The 21,129-nt window shown below is 36.4% G+C and overlaps 4 protein-coding genes and 1 long non-coding RNA gene across 8 annotated transcripts; 3 read left to right on the top strand and 2 right to left on the bottom strand.

Annotated features, from left to right (window-relative positions):
* LOC105174011 lies at positions 1,293-2,553 on the top strand. 2 transcript variants are annotated; one of them, XM_011095960.2, is made up of 2 exons: positions 1,293-1,736; positions 1,837-2,553. In XM_011095960.2, the coding sequence occupies exons 1-2, from the start codon at positions 1,700-1,702 to the stop codon at positions 2,223-2,225; spliced, it is 426 nt and encodes a 141-aa protein (XP_011094262.1). In that variant the 5' UTR covers positions 1,293-1,699; the 3' UTR covers positions 2,226-2,553. The 2 variants fall into 2 exon arrangements, with proteins under 2 accessions (XP_011094262.1, XP_020553292.1); XM_020697633.1 differs by having other exon boundaries at positions 1,293-2,553.
* Positions 4,678-8,823, bottom strand: LOC105174010 (serine/arginine-rich splicing factor 4). Of its 2 annotated transcripts, XM_011095958.2 has the most exons (4): positions 8,682-8,823; positions 5,577-7,667; positions 5,386-5,474; positions 4,678-5,168 (listed from the first exon to the last, which is right to left on the bottom strand). In XM_011095958.2, the coding sequence occupies exon 2, from the start codon at positions 7,665-7,667 to the stop codon at positions 5,691-5,693; it is 1,977 nt and encodes a 658-aa protein (XP_011094260.1). In that variant the 5' UTR covers positions 8,682-8,823; the 3' UTR covers positions 4,678-5,168; positions 5,386-5,474; positions 5,577-5,690. The 2 variants fall into 2 exon arrangements, with proteins under 2 accessions (XP_011094260.1, XP_011094261.1); XM_011095959.2 differs by lacking the exon at positions 5,386-5,474.
* Positions 10,632-13,609, top strand: LOC105174008 (ubiquitin-conjugating enzyme E2 variant 1D). Its single transcript, XM_011095957.2, has 4 exons — positions 10,632-10,816; positions 11,686-11,825; positions 12,472-12,597; positions 13,212-13,609. The coding sequence occupies exons 1-4, from the start codon at positions 10,783-10,785 to the stop codon at positions 13,350-13,352; spliced, it is 441 nt and encodes a 146-aa protein (XP_011094259.1). The 5' UTR covers positions 10,632-10,782; the 3' UTR covers positions 13,353-13,609.
* On the top strand, positions 14,768-19,436 carry LOC105174007 (probable CCR4-associated factor 1 homolog 9). Of its 2 annotated transcripts, XM_011095954.2 has the most exons (3): positions 14,768-15,807; positions 18,044-18,112; positions 19,027-19,436. In XM_011095954.2, exons 1-3 carry the CDS (start codon positions 14,921-14,923, stop codon positions 19,028-19,030), a joined length of 960 nt encoding a protein of 319 aa, XP_011094256.1. In that variant the 5' UTR covers positions 14,768-14,920; the 3' UTR covers positions 19,031-19,436. The 2 variants fall into 2 exon arrangements, with proteins under 2 accessions (XP_011094256.1, XP_011094258.1); XM_011095956.2 differs by lacking the exon at positions 18,044-18,112.
* Positions 18,228-18,871, bottom strand: LOC110012869. Its single transcript, XR_002288075.1, has 2 exons — positions 18,790-18,871; positions 18,228-18,698 (listed from the first exon to the last, which is right to left on the bottom strand). It is a non-coding gene; the product is annotated as an uncharacterized LOC110012869 (long non-coding RNA).

The raw sequence follows: 21,129 nt of genomic DNA, 5'->3' as shown, positions 1-21,129 counted from the left end.
GGACACTGTAGATATAACCACGTGTCACGATCCTAGGCTCTTTGTCTCCAATCGTGCGGCGTGTCATTCATTTCAACAATTGGGTTGATCCGCGGGGCGGGTCCCAGCGACCCAACCCGTGGGTCAGTACGCGGATCTTCAGCGAAAATGTCCGTTTTACTCTTAATGAAGGGCCTTTTTGTCATTCAATAATTAATTCCTCATCAATATTATATATTATGAATTAATATTGGCACCGTTTTAGTTTTCTTGGGGGATATGCACATCTCACACCTAACTATTTCATTAATGTACACATACACACACAAACAACATCCATCATCACATTATCTTTGAATTCATCCGTAACAACACATTTAATTTTCTTGGTATCAAAATTTGACAAGCAAACTATGTATGCATTTCAATATATGTCATGATTGAGAGAAGACGAACAATACAATTAATTCAAAGAGGTCTTAGTTTTCATTCATTTCTCATATGTTGAATAAAAATCACGTAATTAAACACGCTTTTGAATTATATAGTTTAATTGGACGTGGGAGTCTTTGAATTGACTATAATTCTGCTCCAATACCTTATCAAATAATTGAAATACTTACTATATGATCGATCGTCCTACTTACCATGTATATGAATATATATAATAAATATTTAATTTATTTAAATTGAATTGAATCCTATTCTAAGTTAAAACTAATTTCCCTATATAATTAGAGGTATTAATTGACGCAACTTTCGCAATATAGATCGTTAAAAATTAATGTCTACATGATGCCCCCATGACTTTAAAGTGGGCTAGCTAATATATGACATATATATATATATATATATATAGAGAGAGAGAGAGAGAGAGAGAGAGATTAGATACACATATATAGAGTACATGAGGCAGCCACCTCAAATCACTCCACTGAATAATCAATATTTGAATAAATAAACATTTGGAAAAAAGTTGAAGATACATAACAGAATTATTAAATCACAATAAATGAGAAATTGAATATTGTATTGGGGCGATTGCTAAGTATAATTTCAAGCTGCTAACATCATCGTTCCAGCGGCCACCCAAAGTCCATCCATCAATCACTAGAGTCAATCATATTACGCAATCTTCATATTTTTTAACATATTTTCAATTAATACATCCAATTATTATATAAATTATAAAAATAAAATAAAATCTTAAAAAAATTCCAACTAATTATTATTATTATTGTTGTTGTCCACATATATTATACATATTAAGAAAGTTAATTAGTAGTGGGGTTTGTTAGAAATTTATTAGTTTTGGTTTAAATGGGTGCTGATCAGCTCGTAATTTCCCTTCTCCTCTCTCTGTATATGTGATGATGATGATATGTATGTATGTATGTATGTATATATATTTCTCCGAAAACACACACAAGAAGACGCACACACACACAAACACACACCGACTCCATAGGCAATGAATGACGGGGTTTGCTGCCTGCAGTTTTGCGTAATTGCAATATTTACTACAAATTTCCCTTTTCTGCAACCAATCTTGGGATTTTTCCAACAATTAATACATTTCCTGCCCCTCAATTTACACTCTCCTCTCCTCCTCATCTCTCTTCAATTCAATTCAATTCACCCTCCCCACCTCTCTCCAAATTTAATTATGCTTTAAAGCAATCCCATCTCCCTCCCCACCCCCACCCTGCTTATATATTTTATGTCTCTACACCTCCAAAACCAACAAACCACCCCATGTTAGTGCTGTTATCTTGCCTTCTCCTCTCCTACACACTTTTCACTCTTCAACACTTGCTCATCCACGTCGTTTTCCTTGTTTCTTGCTAATTTTGACAGGTCAAGTATATATACATACATATATACCAGGAATTGATTGGTGCGGTGTATATATCTTGCAAGAAATTACAAGCAAGGGAAAGAAGATGAGCAGGAGGAACGGGCCGAAGCTGGAGCTGAAGTTGAACTTGTCGCCGCCGAGGATGAACCGGGCGCGGGTGGAGTCGCCCACCAGATCATCCACGGTGTCGCCACCCAGCTCCTGCGTGTCTTCGGAGCAGGACGAGTCAAGGAGCCCGGAGGCGACGTCGATGATGCTAGTGGGGTGCCCCAGGTGCCTCATGTACGTGATGCTGGCGGAGGAGGACCCCAGATGCCCAAAATGCAAGAGCACCGTTTTGCTCGATTTCATCCGCGACAACGCCGCCAGGAAGACGAACAAGAGCTAGAGTTGATCAGAAAACCAGTCTTGAACAAGTAGTGTCAATTTGCGAGTAGCACTATTGATGCTCCACTTTTAACATATTTTAACGTAATTAAGAGAGAAAGAAAGAAAGAGTGGAGCCTTAATAGTGCTACCTACGTACGTACCTGCCTTTTGATTTTTACTTGAGTTTTTTTCATTTTGTTCTGCCGTTTTGGAGCAAGCATAGGAAGGGATCTGGTGCGCCTGCGCCGGTGCAGATTTGTGCCATCTTTAGCGCAAAACTATGTTGATGTGCCCCTTCCATTTTTCTTATCATCAGAATCAGAATGTTAGGTAATTTTCTGCCTGCATTTTCACTGCCTTACACTGGAGTTCTTCCTCCAATCCCTGCACGCCACACAACAGCAAATCACCAAAATGGTCCAGTAGGGACACCCATATTCGAATCTTGAGTATGTGAAAAGAAATATATATAAATAAAAGTCACCAAAATGGAAAAACTATTTATTTTCCCTTTTTTCTCTTTCTTGAAGGGTTTGGAAATCCCCAAAAAGGGGAAAAGAAAAAGGGACGAAGAGACGTGCTAAAATAGCTAAACAAAATATAATATAAAGTGGGGTTAGTGGATACAACTGAAAATATGGGTAAGTTGGGTGGGCACAAATGTAACATTTGTACCTGAGAGCATAGTTTCGTTTGTTGGACCCACCAGCGGCAGATCGCAGCCCGAACCGCCAAATTTTGTATTATATATATATAGATGTAAAAATTTAATTTTGAGGATTTTAAATTATAGGATATATGTATGAAATGCAATATAATATTAATAAATAATAAAAGATTGGAAGTGAAGATATGTATGGAGAGCACGTGAAAGTAACAAGAATTAGCTAATTTTACGGGTGTCCTTAGAGAATAAATGCGATCCCAATTAGTAGTTCAACGTCGATATTACAATTAAGATAAACGCACCCAAAGTAGCATGCATGTGAGGTTATTATGAGGTCAAAGGTAAATTCACAAGGGGGGGGTAGGGGTAGTTCCAGCATTCAAAAATGGATTACAATATTAGATTGAGAGACCATTAAAATCAAATAAATGCAACAGTAATTGAGACGGTTGAGAATAATGAGGCTATTACGTCATATGATAAATACAAATTTAATTCCCTTTTCCTTATTGTTCATCAATCTTCATCTTCTTTTATATATATATATATATATTTTCTTGGCAGTCTGTCTCAAATTAATGTGGTACTAAATGCCCACGATACTTCATGTTATACCATTTAATTCTATTTACTGTCTTTAAAACTGTACCCTACTTAGTTCACGCCCCCCACCCTCAAATTTTACAGGATTACTCTATCACGATTTATATAACTTAAACAAATTATATTACATTTCCAATTTTTTGAAAGATGTTTGATTTCAAAGTAGATTATAAACGGGGAGGCACAAATGAGGCTGAGGCGAAAAACAAGGAAAAGAGAGTGACTATAAAGTGGGTAGTTGTTGGGTGGTTAGTTTATGTGGTAAGTTGAAAACTGAAATGTCGTTTGGACACTTAGGCATATGTAAGATTGTGGGTATGATCGAAAAGGTGAAGGTTTTCAGTAATAGAAGGTTTGGGTATCTTTCTTGCAGCCTTTTCATCAAAATAGGGTAATACCCAACAACAATCCAATGGAGGAATGCATTCACCCCTCAGGGAGACTACCCTTTTATACACATATTACTTCATAACTTGTATTTGATGTTGCACTTTGCACTTTCACTTGGTAAAAAATATGGAACCTTGGAGGGTGCTCGCGGGCCAAACTGAAGTGAGCTTATCATCACAAGTTTTATAAGATGTGTTCAAAGTTTTACTGCTATGATGATTTCATCAGTCACAATCACCTTCATTACTCGCTCTCTACAGAAACAGAAGATACATACACTATTAACATCAACTTGATCAGACCAATCAATATAACTGATACTGATATACATTTACTACATATACCAACTTCTGATTATATAAATCAATGTCAAGAAACTATTCATGTGATGAAGCTGTGATCAATGGAGTTGTAAACCTCACATCATTTGAACAATTTCATGGTTGTCCTCAAACTACCTTCCAGCCACCAAAATTTAAGTTGAAATGGGACAACATCAAAAATTTGAAGATGTTAGGTTTAAATCTAGTTCGGATAAAAATGAAACCGATGATAAGACAAATTTATTTGCCCTCGGTATATGGTCAAAATTAGACCTTTATAAGATTAACAAGATACGACGCCAGCACATATCTTTAGCCAAGGAAACCAAACTCGGATGCTATATACTATATAGTGAGTCCTATGCTATCTCAGGAGATCCACTTACCCAAAAAAAATAGATTCATTAACCTAAGACATGATTCTGCCCAAAAACTGACAAAATAATGGTCATATGAGTTTTAAGGTGGTTGAAACATGCCTGACGAAATAGAGAAAAACGTTTCATAACGCGGAAGAAAGTCCAAACATAAGGAATCCATATATCATACAAAATATTGTCAATCGTTCAATAAATTCGTTCTTTTCCATACCAAGAGAGAAAAGAATGCCTATAACCGAATACAACACATTGTAGTTCCAATAACCCTCATCCAAGTGATCGCTCCATAAGCATACATGCATCAATACAGCATGAGTCATGTACCACATAGAATGGTACTGTATGCATCGACTTAATTAAGAGAAGATATTAGTCATGTTCAAAAGTATCAGGCAAGTGTTAAGCGAGCTAGGAAGCCGCTGACCTCATTGAACTCCACCTCAACCACAAACCAAGGAAGTCAAATGGACCAACCTTCCTTGGTGAAGCTATTGCTTCATCATGCTGGTGCCAAATGCCATATGCCTCTGCTTAGTTTCAATTCAACTGTCTCACCCACCAAAACATCTAAGTTTCACATTAGAAGAAGCAGAAATGCCCTACAATAAGAAAGATCAGTTATTAAAAAACAAAACCAAATAAAGGAATATTAAGTTCTAAGTTGGACAACTGAGTCAGCTTCTCATGAACAGAACAGCTTCCTTGAGTAAGAAATGCAGTACAAAATTTCAGTATTCCCACATCTAATTGATTTACTCTGTAAATGGAAAATTAAAACAAAAAGAATAAGAGAGAGAGAGAGAGAGAGGATCCTACTAGGTGAATTTTCTGATACATGAACCCATTTGCGCTTAGAAGCAAGAGAAAGATAGAAGACACGAGTATTACTTCATATTCTTGAACAGCTGAAACATATTTGCAAGTAGAAGCAACAGTTAAGGAAGAATCCTATAACTGCTCTCAGCATACTCTTAAAAAGTGACCAAAAGAAATATAATGGTCAGTACCTGATAATGGCTTTGGTCCAAGATCTCCTCAAGCATTTCTTACCAAAAAGCATGGTAAAAGTATGGAGCCAAAGCAATTGAGAAACAATGGATGACTTGTTAATAAATGACTACTTAAGGATTGTCCTGATTCAGTTCACTCCAGCCACTACTGCCTCTGATATATTTATCAATAATACCAAACTCTTCATTCTGAGAAATTCTCCTTGCATAGTTCTCAGCTGATATTGGACCCTTTTTCAGTCTCCGGTAGTATATCATTTCCCAAGGCCATGAGCGGGCAGAACCAAAATATATCTCCACAGGTAAGTTCTTTTCAGTTTCTGTAGGGTACTGCAGACCATAGTGTTTTAAAACCATACATATTTCATCTAACGACATACTCAGTGGATTGGTAGCTTTAGACCTTAAACATCCATCAGATCTTGGAGCCAACATATCTTCTCCTGCAACATCATTCTTTTCAGAATCTCTCATCCCTTTCAAACTGTGTTGAGACATGTAATCAGCAGTTTGAGCACCATCATCAGAATGCAGTAAATGTGCTAACACTTGACATGAACCTCTTGATACAGAATTGCCGTGCTCATCATCCTTTGCAAGGAGGTCCTCTTTCATTTCTTCTTTTTCCAATTTACCAGGTCTTGTTTCACATGCATTTTCCGTTGGAACTGTAACATGCTCAGTTGTAGAGACACCTGCACCATCTCCTCCCGTTGTTATCCCTTCAAATAAATCCTGACGATTGGCAAGCCCAACAGCATTCACCATAGGATCCTTGGAATCTGTTTGTCTTTGATGTGGAGATGGAGGAGAATGTCTACGGGATTCTATAGGTAATGATGAGATGGTAGCGGACATTGACCTCAATGCAGAATTGGACTTAACAGGTTTAGATCCTGTGTGGCAGGAAGTTGCAGACTTAGAAGAAGACTGGGAGCCATTTTTCAAAGTCGCTGACTTGGACTTGGAATTTGATGGGGACTGAGACAAAGACTCTAAGGATCTAGATGGTGACTGTGATCTGGATAAAGTATGACCAGAGTGGAAGGAAGATGATGATGGCCCCCTTGGTCTCTTCACATTTTTATCCTGAACTTCGTAGTCCCTCCTATATCTTTTTTTGTTACTGAAATCTTTTCTTCTCCCTCTAGTAGCAACCTGCAGAGGGGAAAAACCTCCACGACCCAGCAATCTTTGGTGATCACGTGAAGTGAATGGCTTCCTTTTACTTTCATGATGCCTCATGGGAACACTGTCAGCACCCGGGCGCAGCCTTCCTTGGGACCTGGAGCTCTGCCCCTTCAGATCAAATGGACACTTGTTCATCTTGTGACCCACTTCCCCACATGCATAGCATGTCGTTTGAGATTTTGTAGATTTTCCTGAATGATCATTATATCCAGCTCCTTTTCTCTCTAGGGAATTTCTTGCAAAGGGAGAACCAGCTAAAGGAGATAAGCCACGGTGTTCATCTGACCCCTGCTTTTCATCACTGTGGTGAGGTTCATAGCGGTCAAACTCCATACCAGTGTCCAAATTATTTTCACTTGATGGATCCATAACCTGCTCCCCCCACCTATCATCTTCAAAATTGTTGTTTCCAGCACCTCCTAGCCCATAACGATCATTTGAAGAAGGACGATCCCTTTTCCTTGCATAACCTCTCGAATCATCAGGATGGTAGCTAGTTGACTCATCAAGCAGATCCGACGAACCAATTTTTCTACCTTCCACATCAGCTTGCTTGGAGTTCATCTTGTAATCTTGTGGATCATATACACCCGACCTCCGATCAACATTTTCTTTCACAGAGTACTTTCTGTCTGTCGGCCCATATGCTTTTCCACCTCCAGCAAATCTGTTCATGGCTCGAGGCTGCCTATTGGACCATGATAGAGTTATTGCCTCCCCACATATCCTCTTGCCTTGGAGTGTCTTTAGAGCTCTTTCAGCACTTGCGGGATAATCATACACTACAAACCCATATTTGTCCTTTACCTGTATAGTACATCTGCCAAACCTCCGGAAAACACGTTCAAGGTCATCCCTGCGAGTTTGAGATGATAGGTTCCCAAGATGCAAAGACATCTGTAACACAAAACATTGAAATTTGTCCGAGGATTACAAAATTTGAACGCTAGAGCAGGACATACTTATACATGTATATTTTGAGGAGATAGAGACACACATCTTAGACCTGTTTAAGGAGTGGGAACGACTCTGAGGCATTCAACTCTAAATTGTAATCTAAGACCGAATAATGCTTCACTAATAGAAATGAACAACTAGTTCACTTTCAAGGGAAATGGAAAAGGCGTGTCCTGGTGCTCCACTCTTTGAGCAACTGAATATTGATTACTTTATATCGACGTCAACAAAAATTAACCAAGTTCATAAAGAAGAAAATAAAACACCATACTATTCACCGGAATTTAAAGAACTTTTCACAAATAACGAAAGCATATGTTGCATTACATGGTGACAAATCAAACACACTTCCACTAACTACAAAACTGCAACTACCTCAGCCTAAAAAATTCGCTCATATGCTTGTATTTTCTTGGCATACCGTTATGCGATTGGCACTTCAGGAAGTTCAATGTGCAAGATTGCATACCAGAGCAGACTTTTCTTTCCCCTTTTTTGACAGAATACATAATTTAATGTTCCAACCAGCACAAAACTTATGCCCTTGAAGATAATAATCAAATACAGCAGATACCTATGTCAAGGTAAAAACAAAACTAGACATGATCAGAGAACTCAAAAAAGGACTGATATTCGATTTCACAAAAAGCTTCCACATGCCCATCTGTTTGAACACTAACTTGGAAACTGTAAACTTCTGACGCGATTTTCACAGCAATAACAAATAATATTACACAAATATGGAATTGGAAAGACGACCCAGAAGATAGAATCAAGAACCCATGCTGAACAAACACCAGCAACATTCCATAATGCACAAGCGTAAGCACTAAGATTGGTCTACAACTTAAATCATAAAGGTGGAAAAAACAATTATAACTAATAACACTGTCTTAAATCATTGATTAAAAATAGTAAAATTAAAGCTATGAGTTGTTTGAAAATGTTTATCACCTAAGCAAATGGTGAAGATTAGTGATCCTTTCAGCTGAGCGTGAAATCTGCGACCATGAAGCGCAGCGCCGGCAAATCGCGTTCACACTGTGGGAAGACAAATAGTAGAAGGTCGCTTTTCTTGCTCTATGGCTTTTGGTCCCTGTATTTTGTATTTTCATCCTTTTTCCAAATGAGTCCCTTGACTATTTCCTAATTTCACTCCACCCCTGAATTCTTTCGAAAGTTCTTTTCCCCCCCAACCCATTGCAACTTGTGGTATAATAAATATAGAATGTTTGGAGTTTATAAAACAATTTTATAATTTTTATCTTTAGTAATTAATTTCTTAAAAATTTGTAAATTTAATTGTCCAACTAATAGTTTCCTGGCGATAATTCTTACTATCTGTTATTTTTTCTTGAATTATATATATATAAATGACTTGGTAAAAAAAATTAAATATCAAGAACCGTAAGCCTACTAACTAGAAAAAACAAGTTATACAAGACAAGATAAAATACTCTCTATGTTTTTGCATTTCTCAATGCAAGTTAAAACACACTCAATGTTTGCTTTTGTGTTTTTACACTTTATCTGTGTATTTTTTTATTAATCAACTTTCTATATATAATATATATATATACACTTATATATATAATATAAAAGAGATATGATTTGACAATAAATAGTAATTTTTGTCTCAAAAAATACAACATTAAACATACAATGTTTACATATTAAAAAGATATGATTTGACAATGAACAATGCTTTTTGTCTTCCAAAACAAAACATCAAACCTACACCACTTATTTTAAAATATTTTAAATTACCTCAAAATACAAATCCAAACATTCATCTATTTTCAATTCACACTTATTTATCTCTACTTTTCTGTCTCTATCTCCAAAACACAAAATAAAACACTCAAATCACAAATCCCAACACTATGTAAAATTTTTAATAATTATTTTTCTTTGATTAATATTTATTTATATTAAAATTCTTAGCCATGTCTCTAACTGCAACTCTAAATTTTGACTGCCCAAATAAAACCATGAAGAGCATCCATTATTACTAGCCATCCAAACATATTCAATTACCTGCATAATTAATTTTTTATACTTATTTAATTAAATAAAATAAACAATTAACCAGAACTAATCAAATAAATTAACTTTAAATGTGTATGAATAAAGAATTTTTAATAAAATTAAGTAATAAAAAAACATATAGTTGTTTGTACTGTTCCCCAAAAAATAAATACATAAACATAGCTAGAGACATTTTGGTCACTCCATATCTTGGTCTAAGACAGTGAGCCTCTATTTAATTGAGAAATTGATTAGAAAACTGAAAAATTAATAAGAAAAAACCCTATTATGGGAACTGTTTGGATAATTCAAAAATAATAATTAGTTACAAAAACAAATAATAAATGAAAAATAGCAGACATAAACGTACATATGAAATAAATCAGCTTTCATTTTCATCCACAAACATCAAATGTTTAAAGTAAGAAAGTCGTGAATTTGAATTTTACGTATATATGTACTTAGGTTATTTTTAATTGTAGTATTTGTTTGTTTTAAAATTATTGATTGATCTAAAAATATTGATATATTGCATACTAAATAGTAATAGTATGTTGGTTTATTTTAAATTGTCAATATTTAAAAAAAAAAAATAATTACCATAATTGCATGTCACAATAATTATCCCTCATTTATCTATCTTACTCTATTTTTATCCCTCCTAATAAACAACGTGAGATTATTTTTAATATTAATTTATCATGATATAAAGTTATTAATTATTAAAATATTTATCAGTTTATTAATATTAATTTGATATAAAAAAAAGTAAATTATTAATATAGCAATTATTTACATTTTGATTAATAATAATTTTGGGAGTGTTGCCCTCAGCTTCAATTATTTTATTGAATTTATTCCCCACTCCGCTTTATTCCCATTTCTCTCCACTCTTTTTAACGACGCCTCAACCTCGCGTTCCCCTTCTGCAGATTCTCTTGACTACGCCTTCTCCTGATTATCTTTGTCTCTCTTCGATCACATCGATCTCTGCTCAGAAACCAACCCCAATTCACGTATTTACACCATGACCCTTGGCTCGGGAGGATCCAGTGTCGTAGGTAAGATACTTTTTCCCTATACAGAAGGGCTTTTTATGATTAATTGTTTTTTCTTTTGATTCTTCGCGATTTTCACAAATTTCATGGTCAATCTGCAAATGGGTCGTTAAATTTTATGGTGTAAACTGATTGTTCTGAAGAGTTAAATGTTGGATCTTGATAGCGGCTTGTTGGCGGTAAGTTTGATTATCAATGATACGTATTTGGGATATTATGCCGTCTGTTCGTTATTACATGTCTGGAACTTTCTGGGTTGTTGAGGGAAGTGTTGATTTAAAAAGAACTTTTATGTTTTTGGCTTACGGTTAATGCAAAAGCTGGCGTTGATTGTTGTAGTCACGCAATCTGGTTGTTTAATTGTGTTGAGTGACTGGTCAGGTGAAGTTTTTTCTGGTGACTTGTCATTTGATGTTTCATGGTTCTGTTTGCTCCCTAGTACTATTGGCTGCTGTGTTTGTAATGGGCTAAGGAGAAAATATTGAACTTTACTCTTTTACGGATTTAGCTGTGGTTGTGAGTATTTTGAAATGTCAAGGCAATTATTCTATAAAAGTTCATGTATGGCTCAGCAGATCCGCTAGCAGCTTTTCTTATGTTTCTGTTTGTTCTTTTCCTTGGCGAGTAAAAGAAATCTTCTAACTTGATTGTTCAAGTGATATCCTGCGGGATTTTAGTTGCAATTTGGTTTGGCCAACCAACTGTTGCAATGCTCATGGTTTCTGTACTTTGCCATGCATGAAATTCGTCGGTCATCCATTAACGATGGAAGTTATATAGTGTAGTTTCTCAGTGCTTTTTTAGCTATTATATGTGGAATGCTGGATTAAGAATTTAGTATCTCACCACTCACGCTTTCTGCTTTTTGGCAGTCCCTCGAAATTTCAGGTTGCTAGAGGAACTTGAACGTGGAGAGAAGGGAATTGGAGATGGTACCGTAAGTTATGGGATGGACGACGGAGATGACATTTACATGCGGTCCTGGACTGGCACCATCATTGGTCCACACAATGTGAGCATCTCCTCTGCATACATTACCTCATTCTAATGTGTAATAATAAAGTTTGAAATGGTACTCCTCCGGTTCGGTTATCACACGCTTATACTTTCAGCTTGAATTTGACCAGAAGAAAATTCTATTATTCCATCCTCTGATTGTTTACTTCAGAGGAATGCTTATCAGTTCATTCTTCACTTGTGTAAGGAACAAGGATGGAGTATTTCGTCAAGAATCTATTTACTGTGGCTAAGAGTTCAGTTTATATGGTAATTCTTGAAGCCATAAGCATACAATTTGTAACAATCAAGCAAATGTGATTGTGGCTTATTGTGTCACAATCATAGGTTTGGTAGATACTTGATGTTCATCTTTATGCGCTTGGACCTTTTTCTAGTGGGCTGTAATGGTGTTAGTTGGGTACCTTTGCATGCCTCTCCATGGTGGCTTGTTGATAACAATACTAATGTTTCTGTAGCATGACCTTTTGTTTTAAGTCTTAACATCTGTATTTTTGTGGAATAGTTTGCAAGATTTTTTATGTTGCCTCTTCAGTGCTGTACTAGGCACTACGTGATCTGCAGTTCATTTGATTGCCTTTTTGCATATATCGACATTAACCTTACTAATTCAAGTGCACCCGTTTATCTCTTCTTGTCAGTCGGTACATGAAGGACGTATATATCAGTTGAAGCTATTCTGTGACAAAGATTATCCAGAGAAGCCTCCCAGTGTTCGTTTCCATTCTCGGATTAACATGACTTGCGTAAACCATGAAACTGGCGTGGTATGAACGCAATTATCTCTTTTCTTAGTCGACAATGCATTTTTTTTTAATAGGACATGTAACATTTTCAGATAGTGAATGGTAAAGTGTGCCTGATGTTTCTCCTTTTGTGCCGTAGTCTTGGCTCTTCCTTGACAATCTGTACAGTAATAAATGTAAGGCAGACAAGTTTAAGATGGACTTCTGCTGATTGTGCGGCTCTTCATCATTTTATCTTTCCCCAAATGGCAATAGGAAGTAACCTGTCTCACATGCAAATGGTGCCTTGCACTCATATAAAAGAATTAAAGTTATTGGCTTGTTTGGAGATATTTTGAATCATTTAGCTTTTGCAATTTTTTGCTAGCTTGTGATCTTTTGCTTTTGATTACTTGCTTGATGTTTGACACTATATTTCCATTCTTTTGCGTTACATGTAAAAAATTGTATTGGGTGGATAGTGTGTACCTTTTTTCTGTACCTGGTTGGTTTATTGAACATTCCATGCAAGAGTGCACTTGTTTTCCAGTGATGGTTTAGTGTCCTGTTTGGCATGTCTTGTCAATGTGGGTGCCAATTATCTTGCTATTTCTACCTAACTTGAGGCTCAAGTAGTTCTGTCTTTTCGTGCCTAGGTGGAACCAAAAAAGTTTGGGCTTCTAGCAAATTGGCAGCGGGAATACACGATGGAAGACATACTGACGCAGCTGAAGAAAGAGATGGCAGCTCCACACAACCGTAAGCTGGTCCAGCCTCCTGAAGGAACCTATTTCTAGTGTAAAGATATGAAGGTCTTATCGACCATATGCTGATTTTATAGTTCATATCATTTTAGTAATTTGGTGTTAAGATGTAAAGGGGAATGACTCAGAAAGCTTTCTCCTCTCAACTCCCTCGGATTCATGATATATTTTCCTGTTGTACTCCTTTGTACTATGCTGTTGCGATGTTTGATTGATGGGATTTCATCTGTGTGACAATCATTAAAAACATATCAAGTCATCACAATAGTATTTCTGTTCGTGGATTCTCATGTATGTGTGTACATACATGCATTGTTTTCTCATATCAAGGTTCTCTGGCTTGAGAACATTTTATTATTGGCAGATTTATGGCAGGACTAATCTCCCAATTCTGTTCAAAATGCGAGTTCATATAGCCGTAATCCCTCTTATGTTGCAGTCTTCGCAGATGTTTGTTTAATTTGGTTTATTATACTGTCTCCATCCTTCCAAAGGATTGACATGTTTAATACATTATCCCATAACTTGGGCTATATTTTTGCTGAAGGTTGGATACCACCATTTGGCAACAGCCATATAAAGGCTTGTTACGGTACATGTATCTATGTTGGCATAAGTGATTCATGTATGATACTTGTCAAGGCATGTGAATCAACTTTAGCCAGCAGATGGTCCATTATGTGATTCTTGTACTATGAATCCTCGACAAACAATATTTGTATTGACCTGGGGTAATGTTCAATGCTTCCTATCCATACAACTCTTGCTCTGGTTAGCACTATTTTTGGCTCTATTGATTATGTTTTCACCATGTATTTTCTTAGTTATTTGTTCTTTGCTGTAGCATACTCCGATGTGGTTGTTGCATAGGCAATTGTTTAGTGTGAGGCGAGGATTTGGATGTTTCCGGTGGCTTACATTTGAGTTTGAAACTCAATGCGTTTAACTTCTGCCATCCCGATATTTCTCATGCTAACTACTTCGATGAGAAAGAGCTGTGTCCAACAAAGTTTGAAATTTGCTCAGGGAAAGGTTTCTATGGTGTATTTGTTTTGTATATTATGAACTGAAGCATGAATACGGAAATTCTAACCTAATTCCATGCTCGACACATATCATTCCGTATCGAATAAATTAAAAAAAAATGAAATTTATAAGAGAAGATTTAAACTAGTGACTCCCACCCGAGCTGGTTCCTATTACACGAGGGCCATCTTCATTATTCATATAGAGCATGCCTAGTTGATGTGAATTATTTACTTGTTTCCTTATTAGTAACACTGTAATTACAGTTGCAGCATTTAAATATTGAAATATAGGGAATTAAAGGAGTAAAGGTGGATAAATAACCTCAATTATGGTTTGATTCTTTAATATTTTGAATATAATTTGTATACGGATAAGTGAGTAAAGTATAGTATAGTATATATAGAGGAAGGGGGTTAAGTGGGTAGGACATCAGAGTTGTTGAAGGGGTTTAAGAGGTGTTGAGAGGGCAAAACGTATTTTAACCCAATTCTTGCATGTCCCTCTAGCCCTAGCTTTGCCCCCAAATTTTACCATTACTATTCAAAGGTCGATTTCGATCTGGAACCCCCACCATGGCCATGGCCACCCCCACCGCCACCGCCGACGACCCGCCGCCTCTTTCCCCTCCTCGTCCTCCCTGGCCTCCGGAACTCCAGTTAAATCATTCCAAAAAGCCTATCTTGATCCGTTCAGTCTGGTCCAGCAACCTGGAGTACGAATTCTCCCTCATCCGCCACCTCATAGATCACTACTCGTTTGTTTCCATGGACACCGAGTTCCCTGGTGTCGTCATCCGTCACCAGCACCCCTACTCCGACCCCCGTGAACACTACCAAACACTCAAATCTAATGTAGACGCTCTCAAGCTCATTCAAGTGGGGATCACGCTCTCTGACTCGTTTGGGAACCTTCCGGACCTTGGATACTCCGACCACTGTTTCATCTGGGAGTTCAATTTTCGAGATTTTGACATATCTCGTGATGATCACTCGCCCAATTCCATTGACCTCCTCCGCCACCAGGGCATCAACTTTGAGTCCACTCGCCAGTTTGGTGTTTCCACCTCTCAATTCGCTGAGCTCATGATGTCCTCCGGTCTATTGTGCAACGAGAATGTTACTTATATCACCTTCCATAGCGGGTATGACTTTGGCTATCTCATCAAGGCCATTACTGGGCAAGCCCTCCCGGCCACCCTCCCTGAGTTTCTGAATTTGCTGAGGGTCATCTTTGGAAACCGCGTTTATGATGTCAAACATTTGATGAAATTCTGTCGGGGACTGCATGGCGGGTTGGATAGGGTGGCACAGTCTCTTGGCGTGGAACGCGCTGTAGGGAAGTGCCACCAGGCTGGGTCTGATAGCCTGCTCACTTGGCATGCTTTTGAGAAGATTAGAGCAGTCTACTTCGGCAATGGTGAGGAGGGACTGCCAGACAAGTATGCTGGAGTTCTCTATGGGTTAGAAATCCTTGGTCCTTAAGTAGCTTCCCTACTATAAATGTACTGAAGCTACTCTTAAAGTCCTTTTTCGTTGGCTTTATTTCCCAGTTCATCTGTACAATCATTTCACATAATAGTAAAAGCCAATCCGTTTCAGGTTATTATTTTGTTCTTCTACTTAATATTTACATTTCCACTAGGTTCATAAATATATATTGGTGTGTGGTAATTGATTACGGAAGTATTGAGGTTGGATGGAACTATTTCTGATGGTAGACAGTGATGTGAATCACTAAGGAACTGAGACATAGAAACAGGTGCTGCTTTTGGATTTTACGTAACTGGAAGTTATTGTTTGGAGGAGTATTGAGGAATTGGGAGATGTTCTTGCGAGGAGGAAGTTTTTGAAAACTTATGAGGTGTTTTCTGGTGTTGAAGTGGTTTTCACTTTGTCACGGCTAAAACGATGCTGGTGGCGTGCATCAAATGCAGGATGATGATGTTACTTGGATCATTTGATTTGAGGGTGGTCTGGATGACAATTGAGATAGTGTCTAATTTTCTGTGTTCTCTTATGGTTTATTTGAATTTATTAGGTGGTAAGGCTCGTGTCTCCTAAGCATGATATTTGTCATCAATTGCCCTATACCCGGGTTGGGGCCAAACTGTCATTATAGAAGTTTGAGGGGTGGAACAACTTTTTCTACGTAAGGTATGTGATACCATATCTAGGAATGTTATTTAAGTGCTGTCAAATTGATGCTGTCACATTGAAGCTGTCAATGGTGCTTAGGAGTAGGGGTTGGATTGGCACCCTCAATGATGATTAGGTGAAGGGCCTATCTTAGTGATGAAGGACCTGTAGGATGGAGAAGGTTGAGAATTCTCCATGTGTTTGGATAATGTTTGAAGAACCATAATTTGGAATATTTTTTGATATAGTGAGATTGCCAATTAAGGTACTGGGAATGCTTTACCAGTGAAAAAATGAGCATGGGATGGAGTCCATGCAAAGTGCAAATAATAGGTGAGAGGAGGCAATGGTGAAAGGCAGACATCAGGAGTTATATTTTGTTGATTAGAACACAGACCATCTGGGAATGGGACATTTTGCACTTGTATATCTCTTCAAAAATTCAGCTAAACAAACATGTTTTCGCTTTAACTAGAATGGGACTTCTTGAACTTGAATTTATATAACATGGTAACCATATTTGTACAATAGATATAACATGGGTGTTAACTATATTCCCCTATCTTTGGTTAAGTTGCTAAGACTTTGCTTTTGCCATGTTCTTTGATCTTCTTCTATATCGTCGAAGATATTTATTCCAGAAAAAATTGTTAATTGAATATTAGAATTGTCAATGATTTAAACTACAGTTCTTCTACTTGCTTAGTCAGATACATTTCGCTAGATTGTAAATTCTAGTTTGTGGTTTATCTTGAAGATGGTCTCTTCATTTATTTGTGGCCGAGATATTTGCATGTGGGAAGGTGTGAATAGAAACTAGTTTTGACATATAGCATTCTTGCTTTTTTTTACTTTTGTCCCATGAATTGGTGTAACAACCAATATATATTTATATGCTTGTTAGGAAACAATTTTTTGTTTCTCCCTTTCTCTTTTGTTTCTGTGGTTGAATGGATGTGTTTTGGAGGGTGCTCTCGAAGATGAGAGGCTGTGATAACATTTGTATAAGGAGTTAAGGGTTCTGTCTGTTATAACAGTTTTATTTCAAAATTATCTGATTGATTCTTATTTAAAGTTCAAAAACCAGAAAAAGAAAAATAAAGACTCATCATTTCAATTCATCCTCTTTGGAAAATTTTTAGTAATTCTTTGGTGTGCAAGTTTTGTAAGCTCTGAATTCTTTGGTAGTTGCTTTGAAGTAGTTGTTTGCTCAATCATCACCTAGGGCGCGTTTTTATCCTTTTGCAATCGCTAATTACTTTATGGTTTTTCCAGTTCTCCATATCCTCACAAGCTGCTACAATTTTCTATTACAAATTAAATTTCATTTAAAATTTGAAACTTCAGAGGACCTTAATGAACTGCTACGTCTGAACTCCTTTCTTCTGCAGCTTTTTGATGCAATAGATTTTGAATAGTAGAAATGAGTTGGAGGAATGGAGAATGAAAGCATCAAGCAACTAATAAATTGGATGCAAAAGTTGGGGTTTTGTTGGACTGAAGCTTGGAAGCTTATGTTACTATTTGTCAACTGATTGCTTTTAACTTATGCATGCCTAGGTTTGTATACCACTATGATAGATTTGATCTCCTGGGTGCAGAAGATTTCTATCCATTGTGGTTATGCAGGTAAAAGTTCATTGATTATGTAGTTTTCAAATCACCATTACAAGTGATGTTGTGACCGACAATGACAGATCAAAATTAGAACATTATTGATGCATTTGTTTATTTTGGTTGAGTAGAAATGTGAGTGGAATCGATAACTAATGAGAAGAGTATTTCCTTTCTGATTAAACTCTAAGCACATACTAAACCACTTCTAAATTTCTGTTCTGCAGATCTTGCTGTGGTAATTTTCTTTTAACATATTTAAGTTTATGAAATTTCTGTTCTCTTAATAATTGTTTGATGGTGCTATGAAAGTTTTGACCTGAGAATCCTTTCATTTGATTGCCTGCTTTCTCATCCAGCATCTTGGCTCCTCAATTATGCTCCATGAAAATAAGCTAGTTATATGATGGTTTAGATTTGACGATAGTAACTGATTTCGAGTTATACTCCTAAGGGTTTATTAGTGGGAGAACATACAGCTTGTTTGCAGACTTTTCATTTGGAGATTACACTGTAAAATTTAATATTTGTTCTCTTGCAACAATAAGCTCCAAATACTTTGTCGAACTCATGAAGCAAAGGATGGTTGGGCCTGCTCAGCCTGGAATAAAAATTTCATTTGTGAGCATCCATTTTTTACTATGGATCATTCCTTGTGGACACTGAAATAATAGTATGGTCATGCTATTTACCTGGCCCAAGTTTTGCCTGAAGCTGCTGCTGCTGCTGCTGCTGCTCAGCTTCTGATAACTCCAGTTAAGAATGGTTTCAAACTTTATCCTTCACTTGTAGCTGACTTCGCTGGTGAGCTAGACATTAAGCATGTCTGTCCTGTAAAAGTTGTCATTTTGCCTTGACCCCCAATAGACAAATCTGCTTACTTAGTGTTCTAACTTTTACGTGAGATCTGATACAGCTGATTCTAACAGGTAATTTTGGCGCTTGATGCTGCTTGTCTCAAGAACATTTACTTCTTCCTGAACTTGACAAACGAGAGTAAGTTGGGTCGATTTTCAGGCTGCCATCAAATTTAAGGCGATTCATGGATAAGTTTTTGGTGGGGAACCATTATCACTTTCCTGGGATCAAATCAGAGCACCAAATGCTGGGATGACTCGGATAGAGAACGACCATCCTCGGCAACATCTCATTTAGGATGGTCCCTTGTCTTTTAAGGTACGAAGAAAACAATCCAATATCTGTCATACACTATACATGATGTATATTTGGGGGATGAATGGACCCTACCCAATACATCCTAAGCTACGATCCAGGAAAATATTTGGTTACCCTTTGTGTTTTAGGACAAATTCATGTGTATGAGATAAGTTGTTTTATGTGTTTGGTTGATTGATACTTAGCATCAGAATTCAGAGGCACATTGCATCTGGTATTTAAGAATTGGATTTGAGTTAGCGTGTTTGTTATCTTTGGGTCTCAATCTTGGCATATGGGTACCACGTGATTGATAGAGGCTTCCATCCATCAATTCTTTCACATGGTTTTCCACCACATCTGGTGTCCTTTTCTAAAATCTCAACTACACCTTCATTGCTCCTTCAACTCCTTATTTTCATTTAACTCTTGATGCAGTTCCATTTCAGGAATAATTACACCTCACTCTCTTGAGATTTAGTCTTTATTATACAAGACTTACTCTAATTTGGAAAATTACATCCACTACTCTTGGCGTTTGTTTTTGTTTAGCAAAATCTAAATGAAAATTCATATTTACCAACGATTAATCTAGTACTCATTTATTGCAGATTAAACAAATTTTTTGTATGCACAAAAAAAAAAAAAAACATGAAAAATGTTTTGATCATAGCCAATATTACGGCAAAAGTTGATTAATTGTAGTTAAAATTTTTAAATTTGTGCATTTCTTTTATTTGGCCATGGTGGATACTATTTATTAAGCATAATTTTAAAAGTGTTTGATGTTTACAGTGTAGAAAATTATTTATGGTATACATATTGTATTTGGGAAATATGAGGGAAAAGGCTGAATGTGATGTGCATCAAAATCAATCAAACATTGAAAGCCCTCCCAAATCCACAATTATGAGTCACATTTAATCCAAAAGCCTGTGGGATGTACCAAATGAAATAAAAGATCTCAACGGCCTCCTCTTTAATTTTGGGCATTTACTCATTCAGTGGACCTGTTTGCTAGACCTCAATCCCTACATTCCAAGAAAAACGCACAAGTCGCATTTACTCTTCAACTACAAAAATGTATTGACAGTTCTCGTGCAGCAACTTTCCCTCCACTCTTTATTTCCATAATTTGGTTGGTAGGTAAGTTAAGTGTCTAAGTCCTCATCTTATGATATTATTGTCATTAGCTATTTCTAATAAACTAAAAATAATTCTATAATATTTTCTATTTTCCTTCTTAATTATTTCATATTTTGATGCAACGATATATTATACCTTGTCAGGAGAAATAAAAATATTGAAGAATCATTGGTTGCTTGGCCTAAAATGATCATTTGTTATTTTTGTTTTATTATATATAATTAAGATGAGAGGATGAGTAGGGTTGGAAAAGCCACCCTTAGAGGAACATCACCTAAACCAGAGGATTGTTAAAGGTGTCGTTATTGGAATCGAATATTATTATATTTGTTATTTAATTGGTTTGTTTTTCAAATTGCATGGTTCATATAATGAGCTCGAATTAAAGCCTCTCTCCATTTGTTTAGACGGTATTTGGACGAGCTTATAATCTATCAACACATCCTATAAGATGTTTTAAAGTTTATAAAATATTAAAACATATTTGGTATTTTTTTTTAAGTAGGAGCTTACAAGATACAAAAATAAAATATTAAGAGCTTATTCAAATGTTTTAACAAGTTGCTTCAATTTTGAAGAATATTAATTAACAAACTTCTCCAATATCTTGTGTCATTTGACTCTCTTATTTTAATAATAAATTTTGGGATTATGTTATACCAAAACTACGTTTTAATAATAGATATTATTTATAACGTTTAATCTTGCCACAATTATTTGTAAATTGTCTA

Source organism: Sesamum indicum, linkage group LG11, assembly GCF_000512975.1.
Source record: "Sesamum indicum cultivar Zhongzhi No. 13 linkage group LG11, S_indicum_v1.0, whole genome shotgun sequence".
Lineage (NCBI taxonomy): Eukaryota > Viridiplantae > Streptophyta > Magnoliopsida > Lamiales > Pedaliaceae > Sesamum > Sesamum indicum.
Note: the sequence above shows the minus strand (reverse complement) of the source record. Positions and strands in the feature narration are given on the sequence as shown.